Below are 27,032 nucleotides of genomic sequence, written 5' to 3'. Positions count from 1 at the left end.
ACGGGTTTGAGTCCCACCTCTGCGCTGACAGCTCAGAGCCTGGAGCCTACTTCAGATTCTGTTTCTCTCTCTCTCTCTCTCTCTCTCTCTCTCTCTCTCTGTGCCCTTCTCCCACTTGTGCTCTCTCTCTCAAAAATAAACATCTAAAAAATTAAAAAAAAAAAAACAAAAAACGTGTGATCTCCAGCTATGAGGTGCGGTAGGGAACACAAAGAAGGAGGCAAAACTATTACTGTTTCCTTTTGAGGAACAACGTGAGAGCCCTTGGCTGGTAGCCTTGGCTGGTAGCTCCGCCCTTGGCTGGTAGCTCCGCCCTTGTGTGAATCCACAGGTACCAATAGGCAGATTCCTGACAACCTAGCATTAGCACAAAAGGGGTTTTGAAGACTGCAGACAGGAGGTCGGAATTAGCACGGCCTAAAAATAACTTGTGACAAGTAGAATTTATTCAGAAACAAAATTATTACTTTTCTCCTTAGAATTGTTTTAGCAATAATTCACTTTTGAATTCACTTCTGAATTCTCAAATAAAATTAACACCATCCTGTTAAAGGGTGGTCTTGCACATTTACTTCTGATAAGCAAATGAAGATCCCATAAAACCCAAATCGCCATTGACCATTCTATTTTTCCAGTGGTCTCTTCGTGTCCCCTCGGGCAGTACCACATCTGTAGGAGTAACACAAATAATTGTGCCTAAAAATCGATCCCCGAGGCTTTTCCTGCTATAACAGTTTTCCACAAAATACAGACGCTGCCTTCATACACTGAAATCACTGGCGCAATGAGTCAGCAGTAAAAATGGCCACAAACAGGGGCGCGTGGGTGGCTCAGTCGGTGAAGCGTCTGACTTCGCTCAGGTCATGACCTCACAGTTGATGAGTTCGAGCCCCGTGTTGGGCTCTGTGCTGACAGCTCAAAGCCTGGAGCCTGCTTCGGATTCTGTGTCTACCTCTCTCCCCTGCTCATGCTGTCTCAAAAATAAACAAAACATTAAAAAAAATTCTTTTAATGGCTACAAATACTTTGCACCTAAAATATGTGAGGACAACATGTAACCGACAGCTTTCTTGGGAACTCAAGAAGAGTACTTTGCAGCTGGGCAGGAGCCACACAAAAACCATTAAGAGAGAAGAGCAGAAAAGGTCTTGTGCGAAGCTAGGTTTCAGGGAGTGACAGATGAGGGTGGCAGCTAAGCGTGTATTTCTTGACCTTTTACCGGAAATACCACTGCCCCGTCCCCTGTTCCCCATCCCAAAGCAGAGAATGTGGGGTTCATCAATTTCACTGAGAAATACATTGTGAAAATGATTTTGCCGGACCCCTTTGCCTTGGACTAAAAGAACCCGAGGACCCCACCACTTCTGTACGAAGGAGAAGGAACAATTTCACTGTTGAGAAGAAGCGATGCTCAATCCATTCAGCTGTGGAATTATCTTTGGAGTCCTACGGCCGGAAATTTCTCATGTTCTATGTCTGTCTGTAAATCCGAGATAGCAAATCCTGTCTCTCCAGCAGGTTCATGGATGTCAGAGGTAAGGCCTCTGTGTCCACCCAGGGAAAGGCAAGTGCCTTTGGTGCTCGTCAGTATCACTGCTGACTCAAACAGGCAGAGGGATGGAATTCACGGACCAGGAAAAAACCAGCATGCATGCTCCTGGGTATGGTGAATTTAAAACTTTGATAATCTGAGCACTTGTAATCCTTCTGGGCCCTAAATTCAGAAGTGCTAGAGGGGAGCAGAACACACAGAAAACTTAAAAACCTTCTGTAACTTTTGGCCTATGGCATGCATGTTGCCTTCAACACCTTTCCCGCTCAGAAAGAGGTATGAAACTGAATTAAAATTCAAGAAGATACGGGATACTATCTGTTCAGTATTGGTTTTTAGGTTTTAATGGTTCATACTAAGTTTACAAATACATCCGCTGCCTTTATTGGAACGTAAGTTCTTAGGCGGCTATGATTCCCGCCCAAATCCATAATATCTCCTATACCATGTACACGAAAAGTAGTCAAACCAATGATAAATCATTTTTGATGGTAACAAACTGCAAACTGGTAATAGGGTCGGGATGGAAATATCCTTGATGAGAGTGTCCATCACATGGGTAAATACTGCTAAAACTACCAAATCGCACACTTAAGACCTCTACGTTTTACTGTAGGCAAGTCTTGCCAAATCAACAAAAAAGAGAAAAAAGGAAGAGGGAAAACAAGAGGAGGGATGGGATGAGGTGGCGACTGTGGCCAGCTGTGGAGGTGGACCTGAGCCCTCACCACTGCTGAGCACAGCCTGTCGGGCCCAGAGCCTCGCACACGGGTGGCGGCCTTCTGCCCAGCCGGGAGCACAGCAAGGCTACTATTTCACGTGGGACAACACACCCTGAGTCGTCACTAGTAAGTGCGGTTATAAAAGCTTCTCCTTTTGTCTTCCACGGCTCGTTGAAAAAGATGTGTGACTGTGCCTTTACAGAAGATGTGTGCCCAATGCAGAGGCCATTTTTCAGCAGTTTGGTGGCCAATCACCACCCTGAAAACACCTAGAAAACGGTTTGCCACTGAAGGAGGGGAATGAGATCCACAACCACACCACCACAGCCAACTGGAACACGAACATTTAAACTGATGAGTGGCAGTCAGGGCCTCTACCAGGAGGTGCGACCCAGCCACGCTCTCTCGTTCACTCAGTTTTGGAGTTCCAGAGGTGCTGCACTCAATCAGTGCTACTCACATGGTACCTGTAGCCCATCAGGAAACAAAAGCACTTTTTATTTGGCTTTTCTGGGGAATGTTTATCGGAAAGGCGCAATCTTTGAAGCCCTCACTGTGAGAACTTCCAGCGAGATCCCAGCTCCTGACAGTCCCTGGGCAGCAGCAAGGGCCTTTTCTTTTCAGCCTGAAGCCTGGTTGTTTACTGAAAAGAGCAGAGGAGACAGAGGAGCAGACTGTGAGGCCTCCCGGAGGAAAAGGGCAGATGCAACCAACTTGGGGAGCGAGCAGACACAAGGAGAAAAGCAGAGAATGCTGTCTTGCTCAGCCTGTCTTCTCCTACCCTGACCATTACTGTGCTGCTGGTGGGCATCTTGAAGAGGCAGTCAGGTTACAGGTGGGCATTACCCAATGTGAGGACTCAAGGTGGCCCGTGGTTTGTAAGTTCATCCAGGCCCTTGGGCTCAAACACAGTTTTTGATCCGACACTAGAGGTGAGAAAGACCACAAAAGTGAGTTCTTTCCCTGAAAACCGTGTGAACTTCCTCAGGCACAAGGGAAACAGCGTCAGTCACCCAGACTGCCGTTCCAAGGCTTCAGCTGGCAAGGTCAGTATCGTATATTCACGCACAAGGAAATCCATGATTCTGCTCTCCGGGGTGTCCAGCTGAATCTCTACTTCCTCTTTTCTCTTCTCCCCATTGATGAAGTAGGAAAGATGAGGGAAGCCCAGGTTCAGCCTGAACTTCATATCTCGTCTCAGGCTTCTATCGAAGTCAACGCTGTGGTCTCTTTCCTATGACTTTGGTGATGGAGCACTAGCTCTGATGAACATACCAAACCCTCCTCTATATCCATTCCTGAGGAACAGAAGCTCTCTGCTCACTGGCCTTTATCATGGATAAAATATTCCTTCTTCATCCAGTTAACAGAGACTGGTCACTTCTCCAAACACGAGACCACAAAAGGAAGACCTCAGGAGGAATCCCTAACCTGGAGGGACAACTTCAGGAAGGTGTGATGGCTTCTACCAGGCATTTATCTCCTCAAGTAACAGAGCTCTAGAGCTAGACTGTCCGGATTTGACAGGCAGTTTGCTTACCTTTGCTGTGCCTACTTTCCTTACCTGTTAATTGAGGATAATAAAAGTACTCACTTCATTGGGGTATTATGGAGGACAGAGTGAATACTTAAAGCTCTTAGAACAGGAATAGTTCTCTAACAAGTACTCTAACAAGAAGAGAGTACTGTTACTGTTATTAACACAAATAGGGTAGGGCTTTGACAATATTCCACTTGCTATTCTGCGGTCGCAAAAAACCAGCTGCTCTTCTGTACGAGGCGGATTCCCCAAGAAGGAGGTGAACGCACAAGCAGTGACACAGTATGAACTCGATGGCAGGTACCGTGGAGGCTGCCAATGGAAAATTAGAATCTGCCCTTCCTAACAGTCCGTTAGGAACCGTTCAGATGCGTCACATTGCTGGAGCAGCCACCTGGAGACATGCCCTCCCCAGAGACCTGGGTGTTCTGGGCAACAGTGTACCACTCATTGATGACATCAGTGCCCTGTCTTCTCAGGATCTTCAGAACTTGACCTATGCCCCCTGACCCTTCGAAGCAGAGAAAGTGCTTCTCTGTTAGGACACTGAGGAACTTGTATTACTCTGCTATGAACCTGGGACTTGAATTGAGGGAGAAGATAGCAGGGATTTTTTTTTTTTTTTTGTAGTTATAGCAGAATTCTCCACATTGAGAAAATACATTGTTTTCACTTCAGTGGCTTTTAATCTTATTTTTTTGTTTTGTTTGCTATTTCTTATAATTTAACTGTTTGGTGGGGCGCCCAGGTGGCTCAGTCAGTTAAGTGTCTGACTCTTGATCTCGACTCAGGTCATGATCTCTCGGTTCATGAGATCGAGCCCTGCGTGGGGCTCTGAGTTGATGGTGCAGAGCCTGCTTGGGATTCTGTCTCCCACTCTCTCTCTCTGCCCCTCCCCTGCTCATGCTCTCTCTCTCTCTCAAAAATAAATAAACTTAAAAAAAATTAACTCTTTGGTGATGGCCTTGAAAATGCTTTGCAGGGTAGCTGGGTGGTTCAGTCAGTTAAGTGTCCAACTTTGGCCCAGTTCATGATCTTGTGGTTCACAGTTTCGAGCCCTGAGATGGGCTCTGTGCTGACAGCTTAGAGCCTGGAGCCTGCTTCAGATTCTGTGTCTCCCTCTCTCTCTCTCTCTGCCCCTCCCCTGCTCATGCTCTGTCTCCCAAAAATGAATAAATGTTAAAAAAATTTTTAAAAGAAAAAAGAAAATGCTTTGCTATGTATTCATGGTGCCTGGCTAGACCAGGGGAATGAAAAACCACTTCAAACAAACAGAAATGGATATGATGTTATTAAAGTATAAAAGGAAAATGTGAAGCAGAAAGACATGATTCTTTTTAATCAAGGTCAGTTATGCACAAAGATCAAGAATGTTCTATCCTCAAGCTTGCCCATGTGCCCAGTGGTTGGCAGTGACTTCGGGATCTATTTCTGTGGACTCCATCTAGGGGTGTGTGTGGTGTGTGTGTGTGTGTGTGTGTGTGTGTGTGTGTGTGTCTGTTGAAATCTTCCTCACTGTTCATCCACACTCACTCATTCAGTAAGGCCAGTCCTACCCTAGGTGCTGAGGCTACAAGGACCACATACTGATTGTGTGATTTATTCAAGGATACAAGCTTGTTTTCTCATGGTGTTTTCTTCAAGGACATTAGAGGGTGAAGGTAATTTTTAAGGCTAGAGACCCATCTTTCCAAAGACATGTGAGCTTGAAAGAATGTCACAAACAACAGTGGGAAGAAACTTACACGTATTATTTGTCCTTTAAAAAGAGAAATGTAGCTTTCTACCTGAACATTTAGACAAGAAGCTTTTAGGCAAAGCCAAGTATAGTTGGTGTGTCCGTGCTGATGGGAAGCCGGGAGCCACAGTAGCCCTGAGCAGGGTGTCAGAGTTCCAGTGGGGTGAGGAAGGTGGTCACCCGGGAGGCAAGCCTGGCATGGGGGGCCAGAACCCAACAGGGTTCGGAAAGAATGCCCATGAGGGGCAGCCCGGCACAGGGTGTGGAAGCTCAGGGGGCTGAGGAGGGTACCCACGCAGGAAGACTGCCCAGAGCAGGGGAGGAGGAAAGTTATCTCAGCACAGGGGCAGACTGACAGGGTGTCGAAGCCCAAGTGGGGGGAGAACGGGGAGAGAAGGGTGAGGGGGGACGTCTGTGCGGGGAGGTATTCCAGCGCAAGGTCACGGAGCCCAAGTGCGGTGAGGATGTGTCTGTGCGGGAAGGTGGCCCAGCACAGCATACTGGATCCTGAGTGGTGGGACCATCAGAACCTGGATGGGGTGAAGAGCACTTTCACATGGTGGGTCTGGGTGCAAGGTGTTGGAGGACGGTGGGGGTAAGGAGGGCGTCCACATGGGGAAGAGGGTGGACGCTGGCAGTTAAGTACAGAGGGAGTGACTGAGTAGGTAAAAATAATAAGATAACGGAAGCTAATTTTCTCTCCGTCAAAGAAGAGTTACAAATTTGGAATGGGAGAAAACTAGAAACAAATTCTTTGGTGCTGGACTGGGGTTGGAAGTAGAACTGTAAACACACATGTGCATGCATCTAGGGATTTCCTAGCTCTGTCCAGCAAGCAGCCCAGGAACAGCGACAGCTAACTACTCACATATCCTGGTTTCTAAACACTGTTCTCCACTGGAAGGAGTCAGGGCTCCTTGGAGAAATGGCGGATTCTAGGGCTGGGGCAGGCAAAGTACAATGAGATAATTCTGGAATATCTTGTGCTAGAGAGTTTAAGGACGTACGCAAAGAATGGTGGGCACATGTCAAAAAGACACAGAGGCCATCTTGAAGGGGCAACCACTGCCCAAACCTGGGACAAGTCAAAGTAATGGCAGTTGACAGATTAGACCAAGGAAGAAGATAGGAAAGCATGGGGCGCCAGGGTGACTCGGTCGGCTAAGCGTCCGACTTTGGCTCAAGTCATGATCTCAGTTTGTGAGTTCAAGCCCCGCGTCGGGCTCTGTGCTGACAGCTCAGAGCCTGGAGCCTGCTTCGGATTGTGTGTGTGTCTCTCTCTGTACCCCCAACACTCACGCTCTGTCTCTCTCTGCCTCTCAAAAATAAATAAAAATGTAACAACAACAACAACAACAAAAAGATAGGAAACTATGAATTGTACTGATATGAACAAATGAATATCTTAAAACACTGATAGGGAAACAGAACACTTACAAATACCTCCCACGAAATAATTATAAGGAGAAAGAGAATTACTTGACAGTGGACACACCTGGGAGATGACCTTAATCAAGGGCTCAAAGTGAATTTTGTCGGTAATGGGACAAATGGAAATCTCTCCCCCGGACAGGACGCAGTGAGAACAGAGCATCACTTCCATGGTATTCTGGCCGAAGATGCACAGCCTGGATCTAATCCCAAAGACACATCTCAGGAACCGAAATGAGACATGCAACAAAATAACCAGCCTGGAATCTTTGAGTGCGAACACCAACAAAGACCAGAGGAGACTGGAAATTCTTCCAGACTCAAGGAGACTAAAGGGGCCGGACAGGTAAGTGCAATGCGACAAAAGGAGCTGAAGTGTTTGATATAAAGGACATTATTGGAACAGCCAGAGAATTGTGAATGGAGTCTGAGGATGAGAAGGATATAATAAACCAACGTTAATTTCCTGAATTTGTATTTTCTCCTAGGAGAAGGCCCTTGCTTGCAGGAAGCACATATCTTAGTCCTGGGGTGATGGGCATCACTGTTGGCAACTTACTCTCAAAACAGTTCAGGAAGAAAGGAGTTCTTTGTACTCCCAAACCAGTAAAAATACTTTGCTACGCACTTCAAACACACCGAACTTGTTTACCTGCTTATTTATACGCACACACACACACACATGTTACGAGCATGTCCTGCTGCCCTTATATCACCTACAAAATTTGTAAAAATGGAATGTAAATCAGAGGAGGAAATAAAAGAAACAGAAAGGACATGGTGACTAAAATTAATTTATGAGGCTTCGACATAAATGTTGGCGAGTGTCGGTATCCTGACCCTGTAGGTGACCCTCCCAGTCTCATCCAGCTCATATTTGATGGACAGCAAGGCTCGAAAGCTGGGCTCCGTGCCAGGCAGTGTGGAGATGACACGTGTGACCCTCCCCAAGGCTCATTCCTGAGTCATCCCGACCCCTGGGAGCCCTGCTTCGGACAGATCGGGAACACACTCTCATGGGTAATCCAGCTGTTTCTTCGGACGTAAGAGCCTTGAGTCCTGCCTTGATTTAGGGAATGGCAGATCTTTCCCAACTGAAATGAGATTACTGGGGGGGGGGGGGGACCTCTGATGCAGGATAGGTGCCAGTGTATTTTGATAAAGGTAAACTGGGGCACCTGGGTGGCTCAGTCAGTTAAGCGTCCGACTTCGGCTCAGGTCATGATCTCACGGTCCGTGGGTTCGAGCCCCGCGTCGGGCTCTGTGCTGACAGCTCAGAGGCTGGAGCCTGTTTCAGATTCTGTGTCTCCCTCTCTCTGACCCTCCCTCGTTCATGCTCTGTCTCTGTCTCAAAAATAAACAAACGTTAAAAAAAAATTTTTTTTTTGATAAAGGTAAACTATATGGCGCTCTGTCTATACGTACACATTAGAGAGAAGTTAGTTAAATTGTTAGGAGAGATTTCAACTCAATTATAGGAAGCCAAGGCGGACTCATTATCACACTGTTCTTCCTCATTATTCAGGTCTCAGCTCAAATGTCATTTCTTCAGATAGGTCTTCCCTGACCACTCTAGTTAAAAATGACCACCGACAACTCCCTATCTACTTTTTATTTTGTTCATAGTACTTGTTATTACCCGAATTTCTTATTCACTTGTTTGCGTGTTAGTATCTTTCTCTCCCTATGCTCCCCAAAGGCTGGCACGTCATCGTGTTCACTGTGGTTTCCCTAGACCCTGTAACTGTGGCTGGCACAACGCTCAATGCTTACTGCACACGTGAAGCAACAGAGAACGTGGAACCTGTAAACCAATGATCTCTAAGAACATGACAGCCTCATGAGAACCACCTCATTACTCGCTGGTATCTTAATAGTGCCGATAATTAGGATACCTAATGACCTAATGAAAGGACTCAAAATCCTTTTTAACTCTTGGTTTTGAGACAATGTATTCACAGTAGAAACTACAAATATACTTAAAGGTAACTGGAGACAGCTCTTTCATCTCAAAAGCTCCTACGACATTTGAAAATCCCGAAATGTTATCACGTACTGTGGTGTGTGGTCCGAGGACCCAGTGTGAGTCCACGAAGTTTGCCACCAGTCCAGGGAGTGTCTAGAAACACTTCAGCAAGTTTACATTGCTGTGACCTTCTTACTGCATTTTACCAAAACATCAGTCTGTGATAGTTTGGAGGAAAAGCCTGGTCCTCCACTAAGCAATCAATTTGAGAAGCGTTCATTTATAGCTTATCCAGAAATTCGTTAAAAAGTAACAAAAATGTTAATGACCAGCCTGGCAAAAATGTTAAATTCTGAAAACAGAATGCATTGGTAATGCTATGGTGCCACGGGAACTCTTTTACGTGGCTGGCAGGAACGAAAACAGGTACTGCACTTTGGAGACCATGTGACAGGATCTGCTAGGATTGAAGAAACGCAACCCTACAAGCCAGCAACATCAGTCCCAGCTACACACCCTGGGGAACCCACGCTGCACCCCCACATGCACAGAACATTCAGCATCGCTGTTGCAACGGCAACCTATCAAAAATAACTGAAAGGTCCAACATAAGAAGGGGTAAAAAAGTCGTGGTAATTTTCTAAAACGGGACACTATACAGCAAGTGAAACAATACATATTTCAACGTGGATTAATCCTCCAGATATAATGTTGAGGGGGAAAAAAGGACTTTTACAATATGCCATTTATATAAAATTAAAAATAATGTAAAATACTATGTATTTCACCAGTGTTTTACAGTTTTTTAGCACACAGATCCTGCACGTACTTCCTTAGATTTATACTTCAATATTTCATGGTACTACTGTAAATGGTAATGTTTTTTATTTTATTTTTTTATTTTTTTAATGGTAATGTTTTTTAAATTTCAGTTTCCAAATGTTTATGGCTAGCATATAGACGTACAGTTGATTTTATATATTGACCCTGTGTCCTCCAATCTTCCTAAACTCACTTATTAGTTCTAATGGTTTCTAGGTGATTCCTTTCTAAATGGACAATCATGTCAATTGCAAACAGTACAATTTAAAAATACAGAACCCAGGTTTGAATGTATAGATCCACTTATATATAGATTTTTGTTGATATAGTATAACAGAGTATATGTATTCTCTCTTATGATTTTCATATTTTTTTCTAGCTTGCATTATTATAATATAGTATATAATACATAACATACAATGTATGTGTTAATTGGCTCTGTTATTGGCAAGGCTTATAGTTAAATTCTGGGGGAGTCCGAAGTTATACATGATTTTTAACTCCATGGAAGATCAGGGCTCTTAACTCTAGCATCGTTTAAGGGTAAATCATAGTATACATACATACACAGTATTTTGAACCACAGGAAATAGCAATATTTGATCACGTGACCTACAAATACAGCGATTTCATATGGTTAGGCTTAATAAACAGTTGAAATTACATGGGAAATCATAAACACTGAGTTTAGGATAATGGTTATCTGTGGGAGGAGACACGAGGGGTTCAATTATATTAATCAAATTTTATTAGCTAAATTGGGTGGGCACATGGGTTTTCTTTCTGTTAGTCTTTATCCTCTTTGTAAAGCCTAAAAATCACCCATTGTTTAAGAGCCTGAGCTAGTGCCTTCACACAAGATAAATAACCAAACCTGAAAGTTATTCACCTGTATCTTACCTGGACTCCTCGGGAGAGCAGAGGCCAAGGTAAGGGCACACAGAGAGTCTGTTTTGGGAAGTGACTGCACAGGACAGAGGGGGAACAGTGAAACAGGGAAGCACGGAAAGCCAGTCCCCCTTCTGTCCAGGCTGTGTCGTCAAGCCGGTCACCTCTGTGGCCAAGCAGGGTATGATGTGGCCAGGAGCCCTCTGGGAGGGCAGTGAGAAGACCCTCTCAGCGTCAGAGGAAGGGGGACTTATTCACTGGCTTTAGTCTCCCCCTGGTCAAGGGCTGCCCTGTGGGATGTTAACTCCCTCACGCTTCCATTTCTGCCCAGGCATCGGTACTGCTGAGCAACTTCACACAGGCAGCAGAGAAACGCTGCGACGGAATGCAAGGTACCTACGGTGTAATAGTGAGGTTACACCTGTGCACAGCTAGGGGCTCTAGCAAGAGCTGGAGTGAAAAGCGGGGGGCCAAGACGATGTGAAGTAGGACAAAAGAGGTGTCCCGTACATATATGCATACATATTACACACATGTATCTATGTGTGTAGATACATATACATGCCTGTGCGTGTGTGTATATGTGTGTGTGTGTGTGTGTGTATATGTATACATATATACACATACACACAAAAGCATATTACAAAGAATGTTAAACTCAAGAACAATGGGTTATTTTTTTAACTTTTTTTAACGCATTTTTATTGTGGTAAAATATACAAAACACAGAATTTACCATTTTAACCATTTTTTAAAACGTGTACAATTCAGTGGCATTAAGTATATTTATACTGTTGGGAAACACCATTCTCCATCTCCAGAACTCCCCCACGAGCTCAAATTAAAACTACATATATGCATTAAACTAGAACTCTCAACCGCCATCCCTCCAGCCCTGGCAACTGCTATTCTACTCTCTCTGGGAGCCAGACCACACTCGCTAGCTCACGTAAGGAAGTCATACAGTATGTGTCCTCTTGTGCCTCTTATCTCAGTATGTCTTTCAAGGGTCGTGCAAGTTATACCAAGTATCAGAATTTCATTTACTTTTAAGGCTGTAGAATATTCTATTGTCAGTATATACTGCATTAAAAAAAATTAACATTTATTTATTCTTGAGAGACAGAGAGAGACAGGGCATGAACAGGGAAGGGGCAGAGAGACAGGGAGATAACAGAAGCGGGATCCAGGCTCTGAGCCGTCAGCACAGAGCCTGACACGGGGCTCAAACCCACGAACTGTCAGATCATGACCTGAGCTGAAGTCGGATGCTTAACTGAGCCACCCAGGCGCCCCTCCGCTGCATTTTTTTTTAGTTTATTTGAGAGAGAGAAAGAGCATGAGCAGGGGAAGGGTCAGAGAGAGAGGGAGAGAGAGAGAATCCCAAGCAGGCTCTGCATTGTCAGCATGGAGCCCAAAGTGGGGCTCCAACTCACAAGTGAAATCATGACCTGAGCTGAAACCAAGAGTCAGACGCTCAACCGACTGAGGCATCCAGGTGCCCCTATACTGCATTTTATTTATTCATTTATCCGTAGATGGACACTTGGGTTGTTTCTACCTTTTGACTATTGTGCATAATGCCACTATTAACACTGGTGTACAAATACCTGTTCGAGTCCCTGCTTTCAATTCTTTGTGTATCTATCCAGAAGCAGAATTGCTGGATCATATGGTAATTCTGTGCGTAAGTTTTTGAGGAGCTACCACACAGTTTTCCACAGCAGTGGCACCATTTCACACTCCCACCAGCACTGCACAAAGGTGCCAAGTTCTCCACATCCTTGTCACTTGGTCTCTGTTTTTAGGACGGGAGCCATCCTAATGGGGGTGAAGTCCTAGCTCATTGTGATTGTTATTTGTATTTCCCTAATATTAATGATGCTGAGCATCTTTTCATGTGCTTGTTGGCCGTTTATACATCTTCCTTGGAGAGACGTCTATTCAAGTCCTTTGCTTACTTTTCAAATGGGTTGCTTGGTTTTGAGTTTTATGGTTGGGTTTCAGGATTTCTTTACATATTCTAGATATTAATCGTTTATCAGATAATATGATTTGAAAATATTTCCTGCCATTTTGTAGGTTGCCTTTTCATTGATGGGTGTTTCTTTTTTTTTTTTTTAAATTTTTTTTTTTTTAACGTTTATTTATTTTTGAGACAGAGAGAGACACAGCATGAACGGGGGAGGGGCAGAGAGAGAGGGAGACACAGAATCGGAAGCAGGCTCCAGGCTCTGAGCCATCAGCCCAGAGCTGGACGTGGGGCTCGAACCCGCAGACCGCGAGATCGTGACCTGAGCTGAAGTCAGACGCTTAACCGACTGAGCCACCCAGGCGCCCCCACTGATGGGTGTTTCTTGATGTACACATTTTACATTTTGATAAAATCCAACTTATATATTTTTTCTATTGTTACCTGTGCTTTTGGTGTTATATCCAAGAAATTATTGCCAAATCCAATGTCAAGAAGATTTCCCTCTATTTTCTTCTAACAGTTTTATAGTTTTAATTCTGACATTTAGGTCATTGATCCATTTTGAATTAATTTTTGTATAAGGTATATGATAAGGGTCCAACTTCATTCTTCTACTTGGGAATATCCCTTTTCCCAGCACCATTTGATGAAAAGACTGTCCTTTCCCCATTGAATGGTCTTGGCACCCTTGTTGAAAATCATTCGACCATACATATAAGGGTTCATTTCTGGACTCTCTATTCCATTAATGTTGGTCAATGTCTGTCTGTATGCCAGAACCACACTGGCTTTTAAAAAATTTGTATTGAGATATAGTTGACATGTAAGTACCACACTATTTTGATTACTGTAGCTCTGTATTAAGGGAACGTATCTTTTTTTTTTCTTAATGGTTATTTTTATTTATTTTTTTTTTTTTGAGAGAAAGAGAGACAGGGCACAAGCAGGGGAGGGGCAGAGAGAGAGAGACACAGAATCTGAAGCAGGTTCCAGGCTCTGAACTGTCAGCACAGAACCCGACGCGGGGCTCAAACTCATGAGTCGTGAGATCATGACCTGAGCCAAAGTTCGACACTAAACTGACTGAGCCACCCAGGTGCCCCAAGGCAACATATCTTAACATAATAAAGGCCATATATGACAAGCCCACAGCTTGTCCTATATACTCCATGATGAGAAGCTGAAAGCCTTTCTTCTAATATCAAAAACAAGACAAAAATGCCCACTCTTACTACTTTTATTCAACAAAGTATTGGAAGTCCTGGCCAGAGCAATTAGGCAAGAAAAATAAATGAAAGGCATCCAAACTAGAAAAGAGGTAAAACTGTCACTATTTGCACATGACATGATATACACAGAAAACTTAAAGACTCCAAAAAACAACAAAAAAACCCTGTTAAAACTAATAAACAAATTCAGTAAACAAATAAGTAAACAAATTCAGTTGTAGGATATAAAATTGATACACAAAAATATGTTGCATCTCTTACATTTATAACTATCAGAAAAAGAAATTAAGAAAACAATCCCATCAAAAAAGAAAGAAAGAAAGAAAGAAAGAAAGAAAGAAAGAAAAGCAATCCCATCTCTATTGCATCAAAAGCATAAAATACCTAGGAATAAATTTAACCAAACAAGTAAAAGACCTGTATACTAAAAATTACAAGACATTAATGAAAGAAATAAAGAATTAGTAAATAAATGGAAAGATATTTCAAGCTCATGGACTGGAAAAATCATTGTTGTTAAAATGTCCATCCTACCTAAAACAATCTATAAATTCAATGCAATCTGCATTAGAATTCCAATGGCATACTTCAAAGAAATAGAACAAAGAATTCTAAAACTTGTACAGAGCTACAAAAATCCCTGAATAGCCAAAGCAATCTTGAGAAAGAACAAAGCTGGAGGATCATGCTCCCTGATTCCAAACCATATTACAAAAGCTATAGTATTTAGGGGTGACTGGGTGGCTAAGTCTGTTAAGCGTCCAACTTTGGCTCAGGTCACAATTTCACAGTTTGTGAGTTTGAGCCCCTCATCGGGCTCCCTGCTGTCAGCACAGAGCCCACTTCAGACCCTCTGCCCCCCCCCCGGCCCTCCCCCGCTCATTCCCTCCCTCTTTCTCTCTCCCAACAATATAAACATTAAAAAACAAAAAACAAAAACCCACAAAGCCACAGTAATTAAAATACTATGGTACTGGCATAAGACCAGATGCACAGATCAATGAAAACAGAATAGAGAGCTGGGAGATAAACCCACACATATATGGTCAATTTCCGATAAAGGAGCCAAGAATATACAATGGGAAAAGGACAGTCTCTTCAATAAATGGTGCTGGACAGCTACAAATAAAGAATGAAACTCAATCATTACCTTACACCATACACAAAAATTAATTCAAAACAGATTAAAGACTTGAATGTAAGACTTGAAACCATAAAAAAATCCTAGAAGAAAAAAATTGGTGATAAGCCCTTTGGCATAGGTCTTGGCAATGAATTTTTTTTATTAAAAAAATTTTTTTAATGTTTATAGTCATTTTTGAGAGACAGAGTACAAGTGGGGGTGGGGCAGAGAGAGAGGGAGACACAGAATCCTAAGCAGGCTCTAGGCTCTGAGCCGTTGGCACAGAGCCCGATGTGGGGTCTAAATCACAAACCATGAGATCATGACCTGAGTCAAAGTCAGACGCTTAACCTACTGTGCCACCCAGGCACCCCTTGGCAATGATTTTTTGAATCTGACACCAAAACCAAAAGGAAGAAATGCAAAAAGCAGTGTGACTACATCAAACTAAAAAGTTTTGCACAGCAGAGGAAACCATCAACAAAGTCGGTGGGGGGGGGGGGGGGGGGCAGGGGGAGGCAACCTACTGAACAGGAGAAAATAGTTACAAATCATTTATCTGGTAAGGAGCTAATATCCAAAATATATAAAGAACTCATAAACCCAACAGAAAAAACCCACACAATCTGATTTTAAAAATGGGCGTAAGATCTGAACAGACATTTCTCCAAAGAAGACATACAAATGGCCAACAGGTACACAACAAGATGTTCAACACTGTTAATCATCATGGAAATGCAGATGAAACCACAATAAGCTATCACCCTCAGACTTGTTAGAATGGCTATTGTCAGAAAGAGAAGAGACCAGTATTGGTGAGGTAGGGAGAAAAGGAACATTTGTGCATTGTTGGTGGGAATGTAACTGGTGTAGTCACTATGGAAAACAGTGTGGAGCGTCCTCAAAAAATTAAAACCAGAAAGAAAAAAAACAGAAGGGGGCAAATCATTAAGAGACTCTTAACTATAGAGAACACACAGAGGGTTGATGGAGGGGAGGAGAGTGGGGGATGGACCAGATGGGTGATGGGCACTAAGGAGGGCACTTGTGATGAGCACTGGGTGTTATATGTAGGTGATGAATCACTAAGCTCTACTCCTGAAACTGATATTACACTATATATGTTAACTAATTAGAATTTAAATAAAAACTTGAAATATTAAAAAAAAGGAAAAAAAGTTAAAAACAGAAGAACCATATGATCCAACAATACCCCTTCTGGGTATTTATCCCAAGAAAACAAAAACACTAACTTGAAAAGATATCTGCATCCCATGTTTATTGCAGCATTATTTACAATAAGAAAGATATGGAAACAGAGGGTCTATCAATGGATGAATGGATAAAGACATTGTGGGGTATGTTGTATGTGCATTTACATACATATGTACATATACACATATATACACAATGGAACGTTATTCAGCCATTAAAAAAAAAATGAAATCTTGCCATTTAGGACAACACAGATGGACCTTGAGGGCATTATGTTAAGTGCAGTAAGTCAGTCGGAAAAAGGCAATTACCATATAATCTCTCTCATATGGGGAATTTTAAAAACAAAACAAACAAAATGAACTCACAGAGAACAGATTGGTGATTGCCAGAGGCAGGGGGAATGGGGTGACAAAAATGGGAGAATGTGGCCAAAAGGTACAAACTTCCAATATAAAATAAGTATTTTGCAGCCTCAGATATTACCATTAAGGCTTTTATGTAAAGTTTACCGTGACTAAGAATTGAATATAACACAAGGTCTACTGAACTACTAGAATTTCTGCTGATAAGATTCCCAATTTAATTTAGGTTGGATATAATCCCAAATGGCATGTATGTATGTATTTTGAGAGAGACAGTGTGCATATGCAAGAGAGAATTCCGAGCGGGTTCCGGCTGTCCACGCAGAGCCCGATGCGGGGCTCAATGTCACGACCGTGAGATCACGACCTGAGCCGAAATCAAGAGTCACACACTTAACCAATGGAGCCACCCAGGCGCCCCCCGGGATGGTTTTTTAAAATGAAAACCAACAAGAACTCACCACTTTGGCAAGTTAAAAAAAACTTCCTAGGCTACACTTAAAAAAAAAAAAAAAAGTTGGAAGAGAGACTGTGAGGTTTCTTGAAACAATCCTTATGAATTTTAAGATAAACTAGGAATACATGTGATTTTCGTGTATCACAAATAAACAACAGAGTTAATGTAATTGTTACCTGAAAACGCAGAGCTCTTAAAAAGTTGAGAAACCTAGGAAGAATGATTTCAAAATGTCTATGTCATGGCTGAACTTGAGAAAGAAGACAACACTTGTGAATGAAAACCAACCCGAAAGATACACAACTGGCGGCTGTGGTCCCTCTCCCTTTTGCTCCCTCGGGGGTTTCAGCATCTCCAGGCAGGTTTGCTGCAGGAGCGTCCTAACTGGCCCCTTGCTTCTGGCTCTGCTTCCACCACTCCTAGTGGTGTTGTCCACTGACCTTCCTAGTATGTAATTCTGATGGTCACCCCTTTGCTCAGAAGACTATTGGCCAGGGAGAGGCAACCCCCTTGAACTCTGCAGGATGCCCCACGCTGCCCTTTCCAGCTTGACTTTTCTTCCCTGTGGCCGCACCTCACCTATGCACCAGCCACACAACTGCTTCCTGAAGTGTCCACGCTCATCCTGAGTCAGCTCGTTGGCTCGCTCTGTTTCCTCTGGCCAGAATTCCCTTTCCCTTCCCTGCGAACCTCCTACCCAGCTCACGCTGCCCTCCTCCAATGCCATCTCCCCGTAAGATCTTTTACTGGACCTGGCTGTCATCCTCTGTCCTCTGACCCCTCCATGTACTTTCAAGTGCCTCTAAAGGAACTAGTATTCCGTCTTACGCCAAATCACTTACCATCTCCACTGCAGGACTATCAACTGTCTGAGGCAGAAGCTGTTTAAATTCCTACTCTATCCCCTGAAGCAAGCAGCACTATGCCTTACACGCTGGAGGCACTCAAGTATGTAGGGAGTCAAACTCTATCAAGTTCTCTCCAAGAAAGTCACTGGAGGGAAAATACTTTGAGCACACAGATGGAAAACTAAGGGGTGGGTGATAGTAATGTGTTGAGAAAGTCTCAGAACATGCAAAATTTATACCAACAGCAGAAATATTTTACTTTCGTGTGACTAAAACCTACAGGCTTTTGTGACGTCATGACGGGAGGAAAAAGCCACACATAAAACCTCTCTTTCCAGGTAAATAATATATGAACTAAAGGAGAGTAGCCTTTAAAAAATAAACTCAATCATTTTTCCCCAAGCTGTAGAAAGTAATACAAGAAATGTTGACAAGTCTGTTACAACGGAATCATAAATGTAATCAGCCTCAGAAAAAAAAAGCTTCAAATACTTCTGACCTGTGTGAATTTACTCTCAAGTAATAGGAAGCCAGGGTGAAAATCACTAGCTCTTCCTTAATCACAGGCTCCAAGAATGAATGAATGAATGAATGAATGAATGAATCAGGACTTAATAAGACCTGATTGAGAATGCGCTATAAACCATTGCTTCACAAAATATTTGTGGGAAAGAACTGGTTTGGAAATACTTCTTACGTGTTGTGGACTGTTAGTTACTGTCATACAATACAATTAAATGCTGCAGCAATGTCTAAAGGTTGAGGCATGCTTCTTGTACTCGTCACAGGCCAGTAACAGACTGTGCAAACAGGCAGCATCTGCTGCTTCTCGACATCCACATCCACTGAACCCACTACCAAATGCAGGGGAAGGTAGGATACGTGCCTACCTTCTGCTCTCGCACCTCAAACACTGCTTCATGGACACTGCAAGCAAAGAGGGAGGTAGGCAGGTCACTGAAATCCATCATCTCTTCCAAATCATCTTCATTTTCACCAAAAACCATCTCTTCTTCCTCTTCTTGGTCACTGCTACAGAGATCTGACTGGCTGTCATTCCAAGATTTCATAGTGTCCCTCAGCATTATCCCCTAAAAGCAGGTCTTTTCCGTTTTTAAAGTTCTAAGGTGTCTACCAGGCATCTGGTGTTAAAAAAGAGAAAACAGCATAAAGATAAGACTTTGAAGGCCAAACACCGTTCCCGTCAATTCTCAAGACAGCAATTTATCAATGGAAGCAATTTTATTCAGGGAAGATAAATCAGAGTCTAAATCAATTCATTACAGTCCTCGTAAGTAAGTTCTATATATTCTAATTTGGTTTGCTTAGCATAGTTAATGTAATACATTTCACTGGCAATGACATATTACAAAAAAAAAAAGGGCAAAAAGTTTTCTAGTGACATTGGGGGGAAAAAATGGGCCGTACGAAATGAGACAGTATCAATATGTATGCTAGTTTACAAGCAGTAGGAAGGAAAATGTGAACCAGAACTGCCTTCACATATTTGTTTTGGGTTTTAGGTCTACAACAGTGAAACTGAAGCAGCTGAACACAACCCACACGGATTCATTCACCATCTGCACCGTGAAACATGGTCTGCAGCGAGATGACTTCACCTGTCTTAACCAATTTGTTCTTTTTGCAAATACTCTCAAAGAGTCCAGATGCACAGAACCGCAAGTTCTCTATGAAGCAGGTCATTGTTAACACCAGAGATACGGATGAAAGGCAAAATCTGACACAGACGACGACTGAAGAGATGACCTTTTTTCTGAACACTTATAAATTAATAATTTTAATCCTGAAGGCCTGGAGCCGACAGCGGCCCTCTGTTAAATAACAGAAGAGCGTCTGTCTTCTACGGACTTTCTGCATGTCGGTCTCCTCTGATGAGCTGTAGCCACACCCTCCGAGCACACTGCCTGGACCCTAACAAATTTCAAGATGCTACAATGGAATTTTAAAAATACCAATCAGGCACAGAAAAATCATGCGATCACGACTGTTACTAGCTTACTATGACTTCATTTGTGATTTTACATTTTATTTCAAAGAACACAGTGCTGCAAATATATTGCTTATACAGAGTACATGACAGATGTCAATTACAGGCTAAAAACAGTACAGGGTTTTTTTTCCCCCATTATTCTACTACACCAATCAGGAAAGACTAATTCCCAAAAGTAAAGTCCTTACTCATTTTTATAAACATCTTCTGAATGCCCATCACATGCCAGGTATTATTAGGCATATTAGACGGGTAAGAAATAGTTCCTGTCCTCAAGGAGCTCCCGCCACAGCAAGAATTTCTTCTCAACAATGCTAACCAATCCTAAAGGATCTTGTTCTAAGAGTTCCTATGCTTTCAATTTCTGCTTCTCCATCGGTCCCTTTTCTTCAGCAAACACACCTACTCGGGATTCCCCACCCCCACCCACCCAATCTTAGAAGAAGAAATCTTCCTTTGGAGTTCTGTCTTCCCCTCCAGCTACCTCTCCGCTGCTTCTCCTACCAATTCCCTGCAAAAAGTAAGCTGTCCTGCTGTGTTCTGTTCCCCAACAGCACGTGCTCGAGAATTCGGTGCCACTGGCCTTCTGCCACTACCTTCGGCTGAAACCGTCCTCACGTGCCTGTCTCTGCAGCACCAGACACTGCCGCCCACCCGTCACTCGGCACTCAGTGTGCCTCTGCCTTCCAGGTAGGGTCTCGGTCCTTCCTGGCTCTCCTTCCTAAAGCAACTGTCTGTCACTGGCTCCTCTGTCGTCACTCACCCTCTTCAAGTTCATCTCTTTGAGGTTTCCCTCCTCCTCCTCCTCCTCCTCCTCTTCTTCTTGAGTGGTTTCATCCATCAAGCCTTTAACCACTTAACTGCCAGTGCTTCTCAGCTCTGTTTCCTGCTCGCCCTGTGGCTCACACACACAACATGGGGCTATCAATACTGCCTCTCATTTTCCGCAATGAATTGTAAGCTGGGAAGGATGTCACCGGAGTAAGAGCAGAATCTTGGGCAAGGGGGGGGGGCGGGGGGAGGTTGGGTGGAAAAAGTACATGATCCCAAGAGGTTCTAATCTGTCTCTAGGTCTTTCCTGCCTATACACCCTGAAAATCACTAATCTGTATAATTCATGCATCCAGACTCAACCTCTGTCCTGAGCTCCAGACTTGTATTTTTACCTTCCTATTACACATATCTACCTGTGTGGCCCACAGGTACTACAATTATTTTAAACTTCATAGATTTAATTAGATTATTGTGCTGTAAATCTCCAATCTGGAAAGGGGCCAGGTTGGGGGGGGGGGGGGCGGGGCGGGGGAATGGTATCTCACTAAGGCTTTCTTTGTAATCCTTTTCTTTAAGACTAAGCTGTCAGAGTTCATAATTCTCACAACACTTTGTTTATTTCTCTGTTACATACTTACCCGATGACTATTTGTTCACAAATCACTCCCTGTTACCAGACCGTGAGTGCCTTTGAACCCCTTGTCCCTGGCACAGTTTCTGGCTGACAGTATAGGCTTAATAAGGATTGCTGAATGAAAGCAGATAGCACTGTGTTTACCCCACTAATACGGCAGCACAGACAGAGGAAAATTTAATTCTATGTGAGATTAGAGACAGCTTCCCCAAGGATGTTATGGAGAGACTTAAAGATAAACAATTTCAGCAGAAAAATGATGGGGTGCGTTCCAGGCAAAGCCTGAACAGTTCAAGGACAAAGGGAGGACAGATCATCGTGAACAAAGATCTGATGTGGCCAGAACGTACTGTATTTGGTGGGGTGACAGGAGACAAAGTTAGAAAGGCAGGCATGGGTCTCCAAGCTGCCTTAAAAGTAGGGTTACAGCATCCTGATACAAAACAGAGTCAATATCAGCATGCCACTGAAGGTTTTTAGGCAGGGAAATGATATATTAACCCAATTTAACTTTCAATATCACTAAAAGTAGATTGTCTTTATATCTCATCTCTTAGAGGAGCTAATGTTTTTAATCTCACCCGACTCCCAACCCATTACAAAGAGGTGAGGAAAATACTGTGCGTGGTTTTTTAGAGAATGGAAGGATGGGGAGCTCTGAATGACCAGATTTTGAAATCAAGCTTGATTTAGAAAAATCGAGCCATTTTTGACAAGATTTTTTGTTTCAAGTTCCTTCCTCCAACCCTTAAAAAGGAAAGGAAAGGGGAGGGGGAGGGAGAAAGAAAAATCAGAGCACAGGAACAATCCCTCACTTGACTTAAAAAAAAATTCTTAGAAGGTTATACCTTCGTTTCCTGTTTTCTTCCTTCACTTTAGGGTAACTTTTTCTTGTGCCATAATTTCAAACAGAAAAGTAAGACTAGTAGAAGGAAGTCCTAAATACTTTTTACCCAGAGTTACCAATTAATTACATTTTTGCCCATTTTTAAAATCATTGTTTCTATATATATATATATATATATATATATATATATATATATATATATACTTTTCCCCCTGAACCACTGAGAGTAAGACGAGTGTGCTGTCTTTACTCCCAAATACTTCAGTGTGTAAGAACAAGATCAGTTTCCTACATAAGCCACAGTACAGTGATCAAAACCAGGACATTTAACATTGACATAATACTGTTATCTAAATCAGTGTCTATCTTCAAATTCTGTCAGTATTCCTAGTAATGTCCTTACGATTATTTTCTCTTCAAATGTTTTAGGTTATTGTTAAATAATTTGCCTTTTGTCCCAAGATATCTCAATAGTCTTTATAGTGCTGCTACATTTTCTTCACTTATACATTACTGGGTATTTGATACACTTTAAAAGGATGGACTGATGAAATATCACAGTACTGCAGACAAGCTTGAACGGTCTTTAAGTATATCCCAAGAAGATTCAGTCTCCACAATCAATTTTCTAGATTTAAACTCTGGCTCCCCAGTACTCTATATTAGGCAAATTACTTTGCCTCCCTTTCCATTTCCTCAACTGTAAAATAGAATTATAAAATAATAACCCTTCCCCAAAAGGATGTCAGAAGGATTAAATGCTAAGTGCTCAGAACAATGCTTTGCATATAGTTAGTGCTCAATGATTTCTACATAGGCACAATCCACATCAATGAATTGCTGGATTGAGAGATGCCAATAATGTCAGAACCATCAATGGAACAGATATTCAAGCAATAAAATGAGAAAAATACATGTCCAAATAATCTAATTCCAAGCAATAAAAAGGCTACAAAAAGAAAATAAACACTTTGTAGCATTTCAAGAAAACTGTTCAGTGGCTGATCTAGCAGTGAAACCAGCTCAGAGCAACCACTGGAAGGAGTACTATGGCTCCAGGAAGAAAACCATTAAAGATTTAAAAACAGTTGGCTGAAAAAAGGCCATCGTGCTTTTTTTAAGAGCTTCATGGAATTTTATGTTGTAATTCAATGCACACGGTATTAGAGATACTATCTTTCAGATGATGCCTCTCTTGCTGAAGGCAAGCCACGAGCTTTTTTCGGATATAGCTTAAGTTAACATCATCGACCATTTCATAATTTTCTGATATCATAAAATGCCGTTAGATTTGATCAGAAAGAGATGATCAAAATCAAATAGTGGAAATGACAATCTTCGCACATCTGTAAAATCATCTTGTAAGGTAACTCGGCTTAACAAGCAGTTTGATTTCATTAAGGCAAAGAAAATAATTACAAAAGTACATTGTTTCTATGCCGTTATTACTGGAGTAGTTGCTAACTCTGGCCCACTCCAACTATCACAAGATGAAGCTGTCCCTAAATTTACTAAACCAGGGAAACACTGACTGGTTTAACAGGGCTGAACCAATATCCTCCCGCTTCTGTAAGCAAAGGTCTGCGCTAATCAGGGTTTAGCATCATCTCAGCGCCACCGGAGCTGTGGCTGGCTTCTGGCGAATTGTTTCTTCATGGAAACATCAAATGAGTGGAAAACTCCAAGTAGCATGACCATCTGTTCTCCTACCAGCCTTGTGACAAAAGTAATCCATCACGGCAAAACGGCAGGCATGTGCATTTGACTTGGCATTTTAAGTTTTGATCGGGAAAAGGCAAATTCAGCCTCTTCCAGGATTTTTTGAAAAAACAATTTTTCAAAATAGTATGCTTCTCGACTTGTTGAACCTTTAAAATAGCTTAGCTAGGTTCGCTTTTATTATTTTTTTTGATGTACTTAAAATGCTACCAAACAGAAGCAAACAAGTTATTCCCTCTCCGGCTTTACATATGCCCTGCTCAATAACCTTGGAGGAAGTCACTTGGGTTTTTATTTGTTGTCTCATATATAAAATAAGGAAAATACTCACAGATGTTGCTGAACTACTAAATTCCTTTTAAAAACTTCGAAATTAGAATTCAGACTAGATTCTTAAAAAAAAAAAAAAAACCCTCAGAATTGTCGAAATGGGGGTTCTGAATAACTATCATGTAAGCCCCCAACGTCTATTTCCTGCTCATTTACCACTTAGAGGCAGACTTTTACTGCTCTTTAATAGTCGTGGCAGAAGAAAAAAAATTGGTGCAGAAGTAAATTAAGTAGGTGAAAATTAGATTTTTGTATTTTTTTATGTTTCAATGACCTATATACCCTCTCTTCACAGATTATTTAGAATTAGTCCTATTACAATTATTGAGGTTCAGTGCTCCACCAGGCATAGAGGGATTTCTCAGTGTGAGAGAGAGAAGAGAAATAAACAACAAATATCAACAGTCAGAACATATGAAAATAATCAGTTTTAAAGACTTATTGAAGTAGGAATATAAAAGACGGATGCTATTTGTTTTGCTGAATATAATGCATTTTCCCTCACTATATAACCTCTACATTCTAGATAGATCCACTGTCTGCCCTGCACATTCTGTGGGTTTTGGGGGGTCTAAACAACAAATGGCATTCAACTTTAGAGCTTCCATTATTTCACAGGCTTCAGCCTAATGGATTTCCAAAGCACAGTATTTTTTTTTTTTTTTTCCATGATGTTCTGCTTAACTCTTTCAACCAACAAATCCCCCGGGGACCATACAAAATGTGTTCTCATTTGTAACCCTTGACATCCACATGTTTAAAAGCTTTACAAACGTACAATTCAATAATGGGAAAAATCTTGGTTTCCCTAAAAGTACTGAAATCTCCTCCCAAGCTAGGAAGGAAAAGGTTTGTCACAGCAGTGAAATGGAAAGCTGATGGCATGGCTAAAGAAGGGGCGTCGTCTTCAAGCCTTTCACTGTCTTCCTCCATCACAAGTCTTCCATACCAACATCAAGTCCCTGCCCCAAAGCACAAATTTGTGTGATGTGCAAAAATCTATACCCTGAATCTCAATGTTGTGTTTTTATAATTTAATAAATTGAAAGAGCTAATGAAATAGTCTTGAATTATTGTAAATCATATGCAATATCAGCTACAAATAAACCCGTTGCTTTCCTTACCAAATAGTACATCAGAGACTTCCATAAAATGCAGAGAATTCTCCGCAAAGTTCAGATAAACGTGGTGTGCTAGGGAACTTTCAACACAGGGGAGAGAATATTTCCGGCTTTGGGCGCCACACGAAAACATCACTTTAAAAGAATCGTAGCTTGTCACTGAAACACGGATCTGAAAACGGCTCCCTACACTGGACTCCTAATCCCTGAAAGAGAGGATCGGATTTTGCACGGAATCTGGAAGCAACCTGGAAACAGACCACTGTCCCTCTACCGCTCCAGACAGCAGATGGAGGCAGACCGTCAAGTTTCGAGAAGTTAGCGAGTAAGTAAAGCGACGGCTATTCGTGCATCAAGGGGGGGGTGGAGGCGAGGGGCTTTGAACTCCTCGCCGTCCCTGTGTGCCCGAGTGCACCTTTCCGGCCTTCAGGAGCAGGATGGGCCTGTCAGCTATTCAAAAAGTCAAAGTGCTGGGAAAAAATTCCTGGTGGACAGGAGAGAACAAAAAAACAAAGGAATTTTTTTTTTTTTTTTTTGGTTTTGTTTTCCAAGACACCAGCCCGGAGCTGCCAGAGAAGACGCTCGGCGCGCGAGGGGCTGGACCCAGGACGCGCGGCATCTCTGGGGTCTCGGGCACTGGAACGGCCACCTGTATCGGGTATCTGCGGACTCTTTCTTTCTTTCTTTAACTTTCCGCACCCCGCGCCCTCCATCCTCCCCGGGACTGGTTGCAACCTGCTGGGAGAGCCGGGTGCCGGCCCCACCCGGCGAGGGGGACTCACCTGCGCGCTTGGCCACTGCAGGGAGGAAGGCAGGCGGGCAGGCGCGAGGCCGGAGCGGCCCGACGGGCCACGCGGGAGCCGGGCCGCCGCGAGGAGCCGGGCCTGGGGAGACGCCGCGGTCGGCAGCCGGGACACAGTCGGCGCGGCTCGGGTCGCCCGCAGCCTCGCCGCCACGCCCTTGATGCTCGCGGGAACCGCGGCCTCGGCGGGGGCGCGAGCGGCGTCAGGGCCCAGGCGGGCTGCCGGCGTCGCGCGCGCGCGCGCTGGGCCCGCGCGTCCCCGCCCCGCCCCGCCCCCTCCCACGGCGGAGCGCGCGCGGCGCAGGCGCCCGAAGGCGGCGGCCGGCTGGGGCGCGCCAGGTCCGGAAGCTCGCCGGAAACGGCCCCGCCCCTCGCGCGCGGCCGTGGGGGCGGGGCGGGGGTCTGGCTTCGCGGTGTTTGCTCGTTCCCAGGCTGGGGAGGCCGCGGGAGCGCTGGGGCCGCTGCGCTGGGGCCGCGGGCTTTAGGTACCCCGATGGCAGGACCTTTGGCGCCCTTCTCGTCTCCCACGGTGGCCAGGAATAGTTTCTCTCCCGCCAGCTGCACGTGTCAGTCACAAGAGGAGTCAGTGGGAGTATTAGGGACGTTTACTGAGCGCCAGTTACTATGTACACTGCGCCCCGTGCTTGGCCAGCTTTACCTCGTTTAACCTCACGAACCGGATATTATTAGCTCTTATAGACGAAGAGGGCTTCCACGTGCTTAATTGCCCGAGGAGAGGCGGCTAGTAGGTAGCCGAACTCTAGGTAGCCCCGGGTGTCCGGCTCCTCCGTATCCTGGGCTATAACCGCGGCGGGCTTCCGCTGCCACCTGCCGCCTCCCGCCTCCCGCCTCCTCCCCCTCCCTCCCTTATGTACAATGTTAATAACATTTACATTTTTAGTGCTTTACTTTCCGTTTACAGA

The 27,032-nt window shown here is 43.5% G+C and overlaps 1 protein-coding gene across 6 annotated transcripts in view; it reads right to left on the bottom strand.

Moving 5' to 3' along the window:
* Window positions 1–26,318, bottom strand: part of RCAN3 (RCAN family member 3) — a 50,732-nt gene extending 24,414 nt beyond the window's left edge. For 5 of the 6 annotated variants that reach the window (XR_006205689.1, XR_006205690.1, XM_042950056.1 and 2 more), the window contains exons 1-2: window positions 26,090–26,318; window positions 18,762–19,013 (exon numbers count right to left, since the gene is read on the bottom strand). Coding sequence is in view for 3 of the 6 variants with exons in the window: in XM_042950056.1 (XP_042805990.1) it covers window positions 18,762–18,956 (195 nt within the window). In the remaining 3 variants the exon portion in view is untranslated. Of the gene's footprint in view, window positions 1–2,734; window positions 4,514–18,761; window positions 19,014–26,089 lie in introns of those variants that run through there. The other variant, XR_006205691.1, reaches the window with a different exon arrangement.
* Between the last annotated feature and the right edge of the window lie 714 nt (window positions 26,319–27,032).

This window comes from Panthera leo, chromosome C1 (assembly GCF_018350215.1).
Source record: "Panthera leo isolate Ple1 chromosome C1, P.leo_Ple1_pat1.1, whole genome shotgun sequence".
Lineage (NCBI taxonomy): Eukaryota > Metazoa > Chordata > Mammalia > Carnivora > Felidae > Panthera > Panthera leo.
The sequence above is the reverse complement of the archived record's forward strand: the minus strand, read 5'-3'. Positions and strand labels throughout refer to the sequence as shown.